Below are 15237 nucleotides of genomic sequence, written 5' to 3' on the forward strand. Positions count from 1 at the left end.
TATAAAAGAGAAATTTAGGTCTAAGCAACACTGCCTCACAACTGCAAATGAGGAGGCTCCTTAGCTATTAGCTTATGCAAGATGTGAGCACTATGTGTGTCTCCACTTTGTGTCTGTGTTTGCTCCTGTGTGTCTAATTGAGGCTAACTCAAGCATGCATTTTCCTTATTAAAATGGATGGTAGAGATCTTATTTCCTATTAGTTGCTAATAGCTGGTATTTTATGTTCCTTTTCCTGACTGTAATATACTCATAGATGCTTTTTACTTTTGACCCTAATAAACCTGTACTTTTGGTGCTGGGCCTAGAGAAGCAGAAGAGACAGGCTTGATCTACAGGGAGGTCCATGCAGCATCTTCAGAAGGCACACAGGTCAGAACTTCACTCTGCTCTGGCAGATGCCAAGAGAAGAGGAGAAACAAGCTAAAGGCAAAATGAAACTAAATAGTTGCCTTATTCCAACAAAGAAAAACACATTTTTATATTTTATATTTGGAGTTCAAATGTATTTCCACCTATAACTATGGGTGATGATTTATTCACTGTTTCCATTAGTGAATAAATAAGTCTAGTAAATTTGTGTTAAGTACTAGAAGCCCTTTTGGGCTCATAGTTTTGTCTTAAAGGGCAGCATTTGCCATAAGGATGAAATGGGTGCTTTGAAGTTAATCATGGAAAATGAAATGAAAATCACTATTTTTATAGAATTTCAAGAGATAGCAAAATGAATACATAAAGGTATTTCAAATCTATTCTTATAAATTATGCAATAAAATACTGTATATAATTTAGTCAAAACATTGTTATAACATTTTCCTCCAAATTGGGGACTAATTCCCCATGTCTCTTTGGTACTACCCCATGTCTCTTTGGTTCTTTCTTTCTTTCTTTCTTTCTTTCTTTCTTTCTTTCTTTCTTTCTTTCTATCTATCTATCATCTTCATCTGTCCTTTCTACTTTTATGACCCCCAATACTCTGGAGGTACCTCCCATAGTGTATAATGGTCACATTGCCCCAATGTGGCCTCAGAAGCTAGGCTTCCTGTAACTTGATATCTGGCATCCCAACATCTCTTCTGTGATGTGGAGATTAATTAACACCACAGGAGTGTTGTGAGGAATTAATTTATGTAAGATGCTTCACCTTGTGTTTGGCACAGTTAAACACAAATCACAAATGCTAGCTATAACTAGTAATAATGCTTACTCTTGCGGTTTTGTTTTGTCCTTCCTTAGCGTTCCTTTGTCTTTCATCTGGGAGAGAGATGCTTGTCACTTACTGAGCTTAACCGAGCCAACTCTCATTTGCTGGTGGATATATTTGTTTGGGCAAAATAATACAGTTCCTCTTTTCCCAAACTAACTCCCGCTCGGACAGTCAGCTAAATTACATTTCTTACTGCCCTGGCAGGAAAGAGCCTGCATTGCACAGACTTGAGAAGGACTGTGTAGAACACTCAGGAACAGTTGCAGTGAACTACTGAAAGTGGTTTGGAACTCTAAGCAGCTGAGGGCTAGAGAAAGGTTGCCGTGCTTACATTGGCTGAGTGTGCAGTCCTGGCCCAGCCGTCAGATCATCACAGCTGCATTCAGACTGTTTGATGAGGGACATACCAGGTGTGTTCACATATGAATCAGAACTAACACAATCACTGCTTAAAGTGATCCTGACTCATTTTAGTTTTCTCTTTGATATTCTTGGGTCTAGTATCTTGTGTAGCAGTGAAACGGATGAATACAATCCCTTCCACCAATTTCCCAGTCCACAGTTATCCACCCACTAGAGACTTACACATAAATTCTTCCTATGACTCCCGTGTTAACAGTCCTAAGTTGCAGGACTATCCCCAGTTTGTTTAAATGTTTCTTATCATTCTACTCCCATGGAGAACTTTTTCCATTTGGAAAATTCTCCATGAGAAAGGTCATTTATAAGTCAACAGCAGATCATTACAAAGTAAGAGAACGAGAAACTGGAGCAGATTTTTCTTCTTGTCCACGTCTACCTATCCCCCACTTTGTCTGCTGAGAGTAAAGCATCAAAATAAATGTCAAATGAGGAAGTTCGTTGTCTAGACAAGGGTGAAATGACTAAGATTGGCTGGGAATAGTGTTTTACTTATTATTAAAGAAGATTCAGGGGACTGACCCTAGAATTTCTTAAAATACCTTTTTAAAAGAAAATAATAAAGTCTTCTTAATATAGCTTTTGCTTTTAAATAAACATGGATCATCCCATGACTTTTCATAAGAATGTCAGTGTTGAACACATTTTCAGATCCCCATGGGTACATTCTCCTCACAATATCCTAGCCTTCCATTTATTTAGGCTAAAATATATAGAAACAAACAATATATGTTTATCAATGAAACATTTCAGCAACGAATTATTGGCCTGTTCTGGGAAACACACTCAGGGTTATACCTGCTTCACTGCTTGCCTAATGTTCAAATATGTCTATTGTCTTACTGAAGAAGATGGTGGTTTCCCCCTCATATTCTTAAGATGAATTTCTATATAAACAAGGGCTTCTCAAACCTTATTATCAACTTAACAAGAATATGATGAGACACAGATGTGGGGTCTTGAGGAGCAAGTATTTTTGAAGCTGGCACTGAAATGGAACTTCAATGGCAGGAAGGTAAGTTGTTTCTAGTGTTAAACACCATGTCCCAAACCAGTTTAGGAGGAAAGGGTTTTTTTTAGCTTACAGTTTATAGTCCACCATCAATTCAAAGCAGGAACTGAAGCAGAAACCATGAAGAAATGCTGCCTGCAGGCTTGCTTTTCAGGATGCTCTAATACAGCTTGCTTGGCTTTTTATACAAGCTGGGACCACCTGCCCAGGCAGCACCACCCACTATGAGGCCTGCCCACGTCAAACAGGAATCTAGAAAAGGCCCCTCTGACGTGTTCACAGGATAATCTGATGGAGGCAGTGTCTTAAATGAAGTTCTTTCCTCCCATGTGACTCTAGTTTATATCAAATTGACAAAAACTCAACAGCACTTGAACTGAATCATGTTCACATCTAACTTCGTATTTTATTGTATTTATTGTATTATGTTCTTTTGTATTTCAACAGGGAATTGTTGTGCCATAGGTTTAATAGTATCTGATTTCCAGGCAGTACTCAGCAATAATGACGGATGAATTATGTAATCATGCTGGGCAGGGATGGCGTACAACTTTAATCCCAGCACTTGGGAGACAGAAGTAGGTGAGTTGAAGGACAGCCTGGTCTACAGAGCAAGTTCCAGAGGAGCCTAAGGCTACACAAACAAATCCTATCTCAACAAACAAACAAACAAAAGAGAATCATGTAATCATTTGTCTTCTGATTTTAGCTTTTTCTTTAAAGTTACTTTATAAAACATTGTTAATTAAACAATTTTCATCAAATTATAATAATGGTTCACAGCTTGCATTTACCACCATTTTTCTAATTTTTATAAAGACAGACTAATATTTTTTCTTTGTCAAGATCCAGTGTGAGGATAAATTATTTTTCTGGTCTGTTTTTAAACAATTAGAAGCTGATAACCATGTCTGTCCATGGGGATCACCTGGAAACATAACCACTGATGATGTGCTGTTTCCCCACTAATTTGTGCTGAGCATGGCTTAGGCCTGCTGTATTACCAAAGTTCTGCAGGTGACTCAAACATTCAGCCCTTGATACTCAAGTGAGGCCTGACAGGCATCAGCGCCGTCTTTACCCATGCTTATCAGTAAGACATTTAAGACATACTCGATCTTACTGCATCAGAGCCACACGTTCAAAGGGTGTAATTCAACTCATCGATTATTCATCATCTATGAAAATATAGAACCAATGCTATTGCATCATTCCTCATTAGTCAAGTTTTCTTTATTTATGAATGAAATGCTCCTGATAACTTAGAAAGAAGAAAGGTTTATTCTGACCATGATTTTAAAGAGAAAGGAAAGGTCTGGGATTCTACATTCCAACTGGAGCAGATGTATCACGTAATCTAAAACCTCACAGTAGGCCTGATCTTCAAAGATGTCTCTCAACATCAGCAACTTGGGAACTAAGCCTTTAAGCAGGGACTTTGGAAGATCATTCCAGATCCAAGCAAGAACACATATGAGCTCCCAGAGTCTCAATTTTTAAAGTGATCTAGAATTCTTCTACAAAATGAGAGCCTAACCCATTGCATTCTCCAACTCTACAGTTCTAATTTCATAAACTTAAATATAATACTGGAAAGGTTGATAAAGACTGTATCCCAATTCCATCCTCACAGTTTTGTGTATACTTTCACTCATCCAGAGTTCTTTTCTCCTTTCTCTCTCCTCACTGGAACTCATTTGATATCTGAAGTCCAATCTCTAAAGCCGACAATGAAAGTTAATGTATGTTTTTCTGATATTTCTATAAGCCCCAAAGTGTCACATTGTTTAGATCATCAACTGCATATTATCTTGTTTCCTCAATTAAAATTTAAGTATCTTGTTTTAAAAAATTGTGTTATATTCCTTTTCAGTCCTAATCTCACACCTTATTTTGTAAGTGAATAACATAGTTAATTTTTTTTCACTGATCTGACTATCTTCCTTCCTAAAAGACGGCACGTCTCTCATGCCTCCTGATGATAATAGACCCCATTCATCAGTTGCTTACACATTTAGCTGCCTCACCATCAGCTGGGCTTTGGAGTTCTTGCTGCCGCCTAAAAGTCTAAATGGCTCATAATAAATCTGCTTAACTAACATAGAAATCAGCCAGAAAATCCCTTAACCTTTAAGTTTTAATATGCAAATACTAGACTTCTCATATTCCTTAGCCCTGTGCCTGTCTCATTTAGCATCATATCTCAGTGTTTACAGATGCTGCATGCCAAGTGACCTATAAACAGTCTTTCAATAAACTGTGCAGAAACAAAAATATTTCTAAAATAGACCATGAGCTCAGAGTAACATTTGACTATATAACTTTCATAAGTAGCTCTTACATGTTTTGTCTTGATATTTATATATTTTGTACCATACAAATAATAAATAGTAACTATAGAAAACATCTGTTCAGAGGCCGGTGTGACGGCTCAGAGAGTATTGCCACTTGCACATGGAGCCAAGTCTCATGATCTCAGTACTTTCCATGAGATCTAACATGGGAGGAGAGAACCTACCCCACAAACTGTCCCCTGACCTCCAACATGAGCGTGCACCCAGCCACCCACATAAAAATAAGTTTATGTATAAGTAAATGAATTTATGTATACACAAATTTATTATACACAAGTAAATAAATTTAGCAGGTTTTTAAAACAAGGAAATGCCCATTTTGGAAAAAATTTAAAAACACAATTACTTAAATTATGCAATAAACACATTACTACTACAAACATCAGGTAGGACAAACAATTTACACACTACTATGTATGTCTACTATTCAACACCAAAATATCAGACCAGCAAGAAAGTCATAATAAAATTAATTTTGATGGTTGCATTAATATCTGTGTCAATATTTACCTAACCATTTATCTTTGGAATAATATTATTTCAGTTTTTGGTAATTATAAACAATGATGTGATAAACAATATTTATCACAAATATCCTCATTCAAACATACCCTTTGAACAAAAAGAGTTAAGTACATGGAGCCACAAATGTTTGTACTATTGGGGTTGACACAATGGCTCAGTGGGTATAGTGTTTGTGGGATAAGCCTTCTGACCTGAGTTTTATCCCCACAGCCAGTGTAAAGGTAGATAGAGAAAAATGATCGCTGGAAGTTGTCCTTTGCCTCCTGCATGTGTGTTCATGCCTACACTCACATATATACATCATACATACATGCAGGCGCGCGCGCACACACACACACACACACACACACACACACACACACACACACACACATCCCTCACACCCATACCCATACACTAATAAAATAAATTTAAAAGTTTGTTTTAGTATAGTATATCTTCAAGAGTTAGGAGTAATGTAAAATAGTAAGCTGTTTCTTGGTGATATAATTTCTTAAAGAGTCACAGAAATTAGAATGTAATAAAATGAATAATATTGTTGAAAAATACTCACATTCTTGAGGGTAAGTTTCAGTTTGGAGAGGTCTGAATTCATAATATGGTATCTCATACTTGAATATAGATGTGAGAACACCATCAAGCTCTTCAATGCTTTTCTATTTTCAAATGAAAAAGAAATTTAAAATTAGCTGATAGGATGCTCATGTTCCAGTGAATGGCCCCAAAACCATGCACACATAGGTAGCACTAACTGAACTTAATGTGTTATAAAATAGAAAGACATGAAATTAGGAGTGAGACATATTGGAGGGAATGAGAATTGGAGATGGAAATGAGGGGTATATGTGATCATGTTTCACTATACATATGTACAAGAACAGGGGAAAAAGTGACAAGAGAAAAATTGGCATCTACCCCAAATTAGAGAGTTAGGGAATTGGTGGCATGATGATGCTAAGTCATGCTTTCATTCTCTCAAATTTATACCCATAGATTAGTGATGTGCCCAGCCTCCATGAGTGATGTCTCTTAGTGCAGTGGGCAACAGTTAGTGCAGAAACTTATAACTGGCCAAAGGACTGAGAAAAAGTGATTCCGGAGTGCTGGTCCCTAAGTGAGACAGCTACACACCCCCTTCCAAGACTCAGGAAATATCACAGAGTAAGAGCTGAGTGTGTGCAGCAAACAGATGTCTTCTGGAAATGATATGGCCACTGCACTCAAAGAATTGGTGCAGCTGTGGTTATCTGCACAATTTTGAGCCAGTCAACACCTCATCATGATTGAGGAAGGGGTCCACAAGGCTCCACCTCTCACTGAGGGACTACTGGCAGTTAACGGCTGTGGAGGGATAAATTCTCATTTTTTTCAGTGGTGAAGCCACTTGTATTTATCCAAAAAGAGGGAGGAAAGTGGGATTATAGGAGACTCATGCAGCTGGTGGGTGCTACCAGCCACATAGATTTTCTCTCTCTCATTCAGAAAACAAACACTCCATATTATTTCGTTATCTAGAACTCTCACCCAACTACATTTAGTGACAATCAAGGTTAAAAAGTACCTTATGAAACAATGAATTTCCTAGAATTCCTCAAAGATGCTTCTTCTTACAGTAGGTGGTAATCAACACAGAGACTTTCCCTGGTCAGTGTGCTGAGAACAACAAACTGTGCACTTCTCAGCTCTAAATGGGACATACATATTATACCCTGTGATGACTAGTTTTATGTCTACTTGACATAAGCTTAAGTTACTGAGAAGAGGAAGTCTCAGCTGGGAAAATACCTCCATTAAACCAGGCATTTTCTTAATTAGTGCTTGATGTGGGATATCCCAGCTGACTTTAGGTATTACCACCTCTGGGCTGGTAGTTCTGGATGCTGTAAGAAAGCAGGCTGAACAAGATATGAGGAGAAATCCAGTAAGTACTACGCCTGTAAAGCCACTGTGTCAACTCCTGCCTCCAGATTCTTGCCTAGTTTGAGTTCCTGCCTTGGCTTCCCTTAATAGACCATTGTCTTAGTTCAGTTTTTCATTGCCATGAACAGACACCATGACCATGGCAACTTTTATAAAGAAAACATTTAATTAGGGTGGCTTGCTTACAATTTCAGAGGTTCAGTCCACTATCATCATGGGTGGGAGAACATGATAGCATGCAGATGGATGTGGTGCTGGGTTGGTTGAGAGTCTTACATCTTGCAGGCAACAGGAAGTCAACTAACTGTGACACTGGGTGGTATCTTGAGCATAGGAAACCTCAAAACCTGTCCCTACAGTGAACACTTCCTCCAACAAGGCCATACACAATCCAACAAAGCCATACCTCCTAGTAGTGACACTCCCTGTGAGATTATGGGTGTCAATTACATTCAAACTACCACATTCCACTCTCTGGCCCCCCAAATCTTGTGCAAAACTCATTTAGTCCAACTTCAAAAGTCTCCATAGTCTGTCACAGTCTTAACAATGTTTATAAGTTCCAAGTTCAAAGTCCCTTCTGAGATTCACACAATATTTTAATTGTAATCACTTATAAAAATCAAAATAAAAAAACAGATCACATACTTTCAACATAAAATGGCACAGAATATACATTACCATTCGAAAACATAGGGAAGGGAGCACAGTGAGGAAATACAGTACCAAAGCAAGACCAAAAACCACCTGGGCAAACTTCAAACTCTGCATCTTTATGTCAGATATGCAAATGCTCTTCAGATCTCCAATTCTGTTCAGCTTTGTTGACTGCAGCATACTTCTTTCTTTTGGGCTGGTTCCACTCCCTGTTAGCAGCTTTCCTTGGCAGGTATCCCAAGATTCCGCAATGTCCAACATCTTGGGGTCTCTAAGGCAATCCAGGCTTCAACTTCAAAGCTTCATGCAACAGCCTCTCTACTAGACCCTCATTCAGGGGCACATCTGACACATTTCTGACCTTAGTGGCTTTATTCTGTAACTCTTTTCTTCTATTCTTAACTCTAAAACTAGAACCATACAGCTGAAGCTGCCAAGTTCTGTTGCTTGCTATGGCTAGAACATGGTCCCCTCATTCAATTAAATCTTCACTAGCTTTCTGTCCTTCAATGCCTAAGCTTGGCTGTCCTGAAGCTTGCTCTGTAGACCAGGCTGACCTCAAAACCAGAGATCCCCCTGGCCTCTGCCTTTCCAGTGCTGGGATTAAATGTGTGCCCCACCACACCTGGATCTAAGTTTTTCTTTAGTTCCTTTTTATAAATTGGAAACTTAGCTGGGTGGGATCTTGCCCTGAGGTCACCACTCCCTTTATTCCATTTCCTTAAGCAGTTTATCTCCTTGAACACAGAATTTAGCTCTATTTCACTTCCTGGTGTACTTTTTCTCCTCAGAATTTTCACTTTGTAATTTACCCTGATCAGTTTGCTCCTTTTACCACAAATCTTCATTAATATTATCACTAAAACCACACAAAAGTCTATACTAGGCTGTTTTCAGATTTTCTCTGCCAATGGATTAATTTATAATTCCTCACTTTAGCCCAAGCAGACTCTTAGAACAAGGGAAAAAGGCAGCCACTTTCTTCACCAAAATATTCCAAGAACACTCTCCAGGCAACATACTCAAATTCTTTCCTCTGAAACCTCTTGAGTGAGTCCCTAGCAGTTCAAGTAATACTTAGCACCACTGTCTTCTGTGCTCCTACTAATATGGCCCATTGAGCAGTACTTAAAGCATTCCAAAGCATAACCCAAAGTACCAAAGTCCAAATTCCTCTAAACAAACACATCATCAGGCCTATCACAGCAATACCCCAGTCCCTGGTACCAACTTCTGTCTTAGTTAAGGTTTTTATTCCCATGAAGAGACACCATTATCATCATGGCAGAGAGCATAGCAGCATGCAGCAAGATGTGGTGCTGGAGTAGCTGAGAGTCCTACATCTTGCAGTCAATAGGAATTCAACTAACTGTGACACTGTGCTGTATCCTGAACATATGAGACCTTAAAGCCTGCCCCAATAATGACACACTTCCTCCAACAAGGCCATATTCACTCCAACAAAGTCATACCTCCTAATAGTGCCACTCCCTAATGAGTTTATGGAGGCCAATTTTATTCAAACTACCACAACTATGATTCAGTATATGTAAGTCAATTAAACCATTTCCTCCTGAACTTCCTTTGGGTCATGGCATTTCATCATAGCAACAGTAATCATAACTAAGACACACTCCTCCCTGAAAGTCTCAGAAAACTTCATGGAAGAGGGAGTAGAAAGATTTTAAGAGCCAGATGTGGAGGATGACTTCATGGAAACAGTTTTCTGGACACAACAAGACACAGGAACTCGCACAGTGATTGTGACAACTTGAACAAAAACTCGTGTAACTTCAAACCAAACAAAACCTCAGAGTGGACACAACATGGGCACAAAGTTCCACCCCAGCTGAGGAGCTACTGGTATTTGATAGCTGCTAGAAGAGGGAGAGTCAGTTTTCTTTAACAGTGTGACCTCGGATAGGTTAGTCACATTCCAGAGCAGTCTCTACTTCCAAGACTAGTTGGGCAACACTAACTGGGAGAAAGACAAAGAGAAAAAAACCCCTCAAAGTTAGGTGGTAGGAAGGAATGTGTGTGTAAAAAGGATGGATAAAGGAACATTGAGGGGTGATCAAAATATGTTGCATGATATTTTCAATGAATAGAGATATTAAAATGTCATGAAAATTGTGATGAAAAAATAACAACAAAAGTCTTGATTAACAAAGAAAAAATAGCAGTAAAATACCCACAGGTGTGTGTGGTCTTGATGGGAGTTGAACCCACTTTTTATGTGTAAGCCATCATTCCACATTCAGATGCCCGAAGGGAAGGCTAATATTTAGACTGAACAGAGTGTGCCTGAACCAAGCTCTGTGCTTAAAAATCTGAGGGAAGGAAACTAAAGTCACCTCTTTTGTCCCACTGTTCATGGAGAAGGACAGGAAAGTAAGCCAGGCCAGCCATTTAAAGAGGAATTTGATAAACAGTTTGTATCACATATTTTATAATTTCTTCCTGCAGCTTAAAAAGAGGAAGGTAAGTACACCAGTGAAAAACAAATATGCTTCAGAGCAGCAGTTCTCAACCTGTGGGTTACAACCCCTTTGGTGTTGGAGCTACCCTTTCACAAGGGTTGCCTAAGATCATTGGAAAACACAGGTATTTGCTTTACAATTCAAAACAGTAGCAAAATTACAGTTATGAAGTAGCAACAAAACTAATTTTATGTTTGGGGATCACCACAACATGAGGAACTGAATTAAAGGGTCACAACATTAGAAAGGTTGAAAACCACTGCTTTAGAGGGTTAGGCAAAGTTTCAGTATCTTTTTCTCCACTTTAAAGAAGTTATTAAGTTAATTTAAAAGGATAGATCTTTACTAAAAGCAATATGATATTTTCCCTAGTCAACTTAATTTTTCTATCTTTTGAATGAGTCATTTCTTAAGATTGTGGCCATGAATACTGAAATAAACATCACAAGGCAACTTAAGACTTTACATTATTTTGTATTTGTTGCTGATTAGATATGTGCATAGTTACAGAATCCCCTTAATTGACTTGAAAATAATATGGCAGGAAAATTATTTTGAAATCCTGATCTAGATCTTTGTGAATCTTAGTAATCTATAACTGATAGCATCATATGAGAACACCAGTAACTAGGTGAAATATCCAGTAACTATTATTTGCTTTTCTCTACATTTTCTGATGGAGTTCTTAGATATCAGTGAAATAAAATCACTCCAACCTAAACAGAAGTCAGCAGAGAACTCTGTGTGAAAGTCAGCTTTCCATGCGATGTCTCCTCTGCTCACACACACATCATTCTGTCGTTATTCACATCTAGAATTCTAATGTGAAAACACATAGCTTTTCAATTATTTAGGATGAAGTTTTGCTACTGTAATACAAAGACTCAAAGGGGCAGCACCTTAAATAAATAAGATAGAGGCCTGTGCCTTTTAAACATAGAAACCAGCAATTCCGCAGTCCAGGGCTGACACAGTAATTCCCTGTACCTGAGGATCTAGGCTTGTTGATTTAACTGCTTCCTATTGTCTTTCTAGTTGAAGATGGCCTGTCTATTGCTCTCACATTGGCCTTTCAGACAATTAGTAGAAAATACAGTGCCAGGAAAGGATGACTGCCTCTCTAAATGTTTCTAAATTTGCATGCAGCTGTCATGGACATGCCATGTCACTGGGGTTAACTTAGACATAGGTCTACTTTCTGGCTGCAAAGGAGGAAGTGTAATATTTAGCTGAGTGGCCATATGCCAGATGAAGGTTGTATCATAATATAATTAATGACACTAATGAGAAAACAGATTAGAATCTAGAGACCATTTTATCATGATCATCAACTAAAGCATAAAGAGACTGGCTTTCTCATCCTCATCTATTATTAATAATTTATAACAACTTGTTGCTAAGTATGTAATGAAATAAGACAAGATTTTAAATAAGTGTAACATGTATTCAAAGAAGTGGGTTTTTTTAATGGCTTATGAAATTATGGTACAATTTCTTAAAGGAGTTTTGGCATTATTCCTTTGGCTTGTCTGGGGAGCCATTTTCCAATTATGTAACAGCACTGGTCCTCTTACTTCTGTTCCTTCAATCATTTTCTTTGGCCAATCCCTCAATTGCCTTTCACTTTTTGCTTCCATTGAAAGCATTAATATTTCATACATACTCCACTAACTTCACAAAACCATGTGCTTGTGTGCCACTGCCTGTTGGAACACAAGGCTCAGATCATTTGAATTTGGGAGAGAAGCTTAATGTGTACAGTTCACTGAGCCTTTCATTCATTTGCCCAACAAGCTATGTAACAAACAGCCACATGCCTAGTGACTGTTTTTAAACTGTTTGTTACTGGATCTGGAGCTCATCAATTTGGCAAACACTACCCTTTCTCTCATTGGTAGATGCAGGAATACCTCAGTCTGGATAGAGACCAGTGACTGGCAGAGGATGGAGAGTATGAGGGTGGCAGCCATAGGAGGCTGGTTAGTGGGTGCATAGAGACACAGACTGAAGAGATGAGTTCTAATATTCAGAGCACAGTGTAGTGGTCACAGCTAACCATAACCTACTACATCCTATGTGAAGGACATTGGGGAGGCACCTGAAGTGTACAAATGAGAAATGATGAGGATAGAATGATTATAACCTGTATTTTATCAGTTTGCAGTGGACACGTGTTACAATATCATATTGTTTCATGACAATGTGCATAATTATTCAACTTTAATTTTAAAAAAAGACATGGAGAACCTCCACATATTTGAAAGTCAAACCTCTTGAAAAGAGAATTGTTACAATCTAGTAATCTAACATTCCATCTCTGAAATATCTTATGAGATATTTGAGTCTGAAGAAACCACAGAGAACAAGAGTTCTAGATTCTTCATTGGACATCTGAAAAAGTCCTTTAGCATCTTCTATTAATTAAGTGGTTGCCATTTTAATAAGAATTATAACTCATGCCCATGACCCATCCAAATCTCCTCTTTGCCATGTTGCTAACATCCAGAAAGGAGATATTTTAAAATATGGAGCCTTTCAGAAGACAGCTAAGATCTCAGGCATTTTTCAATAACAATATTTCTTTAATATTCATAGGAAAGACAAGATAGCTTTTGTATGGTCTCTAAGGCAATAGCAAAATGTACTAACTCAAGATCCACTCCTGTAGCAAAAGAAAGATGAATTACAGCACAATTCTTCTCATGCCTGGTATAACACACTTTGGAGAGCTCATGCTTGTATAAGCAGATCATTTTACAGATGAACCACAAGGTATTTTCAGGGGGTAGTTTCACTTCTCTTGACATCTTCTTTGCATACTTGGTCTATATTTTTCACTATGTTATTCAAATAATACCAGAGGTGTTGCTTGAGTTTTCCTCATACTCTGAAGTAATAAATACTAGCTGTGTCCCATATACAAGGAAGTAACTGTGTGAAAGATGGTGCTTTACAAAGATGAAAAACACAGCCCATGCTTTAACCAAGCACATTGAGTGACAGGAAGAGCAGTGTTATATTTTTGCCTGGGATGGATGAGAGCACACAGAAACCTACATGAATAGAGTTAAAGGATCATACAGTGAAGAATCACAGAGGAATGCTTTGATAAGAGATGGTTCTGGAAACGATTTGTGACCTTGTACCATGTGCATTGAAATGAGTTTGAACATTCCTGTCCCATGAGGCATTAGAAGCTGGTTGCATGTGAGCGCACTGAATGCCAATGGTGGTGCTCCCTGCATTTGTGCTTTGTATCAAATGGGGCTGGTGAAAACAGGAAGGTTTGCATAGATATTCTGAGACAGCCAAGGGTCTAATGGAAAATTTAGAAAATCACTAGAAAGAGAAGGTGTTTCCAGTCTCTCTCGAAGAGCATCTTCAAAGGAAACAGCCACAGGCACAAGCTTCACTGGGTTAAGAAATTACCCTTTAAATAAACTATTAGGATATAGAAGCATATTGGGGCAAATTCTCACCATGTTAGTTTCCCAAGGCAGAACCTTTCCTCACTCCAATCCTACTGACTTCTATATTGTCAAGGTTTCCATCACTGAAACAAAATGCCTGAGAGAAATGACAGGGGAAGAAAAGTTGGTGTTGGCTCATATTTTCAGATGTTTCAGTTCGTGGTCAACTGGCTTTACCATTTTTATTCCTATACCAAGGCAGAACCACCATGGAAGAAGTATATGGCTGAAGTAAATTGCTCTGCTTGGCAGTTTGGAAGCAGGGGAAGAGAGAAAATCAGGGTCTATGGAAAGATCTGTCCTTACAGGGCGCATCCCTATGACTCTATCCCACTAGCCCACATCTCCTGAAATTTCCACCATCTTCCAGTCTTGACATCAGCTGGTGTTTGATTTGGAGGAATACTTTTGAACCAATTCATAATAATGTCTCATTGTATTAAATATTTGCTAAATGTACATAGCACACTAAAACAAACCCTGAGGATTTATTACTGTTCATAAATTAGTGCATCTCTTAGCCCTTGTCTATAGCTGGAGACCTTCTCTCCAGCCCCCACCAAACCCTGTCAGTCCAACAGCCCACTTATAAAATAAACACATGGACACTTATATTATTTAAACTGCTTGGCCATTAGCTCAGGCCTACCATTGTCTAACTCTTACTCTTATATTTAGCCCATTTCTATTAATTTAGACTTTGCCACATGACTCGTGGCTTACTGGAACCCTACATCTTCCTTGTCCTGGCAGCCACTGGCAGTGTTACCTCCTCCCTCTTTTTTTAAAATAATTTATTCTTTCACTTTTATTTTATTTTGAGACAGGGTTTCTCTGTAGCTTTGGAGCCTGTCCTGGACTAGCTCTGTAGACCAGGCTGGCCTTGAACTCACAGAGATCCACCTGCCTCTGCCTCCCGAGTGCTGGGATTACAGGTGTGTGCCACCACCACCCAGCATCACTTATATTTTTATGTGCATTGGTGTGAAGGTGTCAGATCCCCCAGAAATGGAGTTACAGACAGTTGTAAGCTGCCATGTGGATGCTGGAAATTGAACCCGGGTCTATTTGGACAGTCAGTGCTCTTAAAGAACTTCTTCTTGAAGTAGATAAAAAATAAGACAGAGACCTCCTACTGGTCAATGTGCAGAGAATAAGAGACTACAGAGTGCTCGGCCCTAAATGGGATGTC

General features: G+C 38.6%; 1 protein-coding gene across 1 annotated transcript in view; it reads right to left on the reverse strand.

Moving 5' to 3' along the window:
- LOC118586263 (B-cell scaffold protein with ankyrin repeats-like) overlaps positions 1-15237 on the reverse strand; it is a 106009-nt gene that overhangs the window by 20709 nt on the left and 70063 nt on the right. The window contains exon 6 of the mRNA XM_036191386.1: positions 6072-6174. Coding sequence (XP_036047279.1) covers positions 6072-6174 — 103 coding nt within the window. The remainder of the gene's footprint in view (positions 1-6071; positions 6175-15237) is intronic.

Source organism: Onychomys torridus, chromosome 6 (genome assembly GCF_903995425.1).
Source record: "Onychomys torridus chromosome 6, mOncTor1.1, whole genome shotgun sequence".
In the NCBI taxonomy this organism is placed as follows: Eukaryota; Metazoa; Chordata; class Mammalia; order Rodentia; family Cricetidae; genus Onychomys; species Onychomys torridus.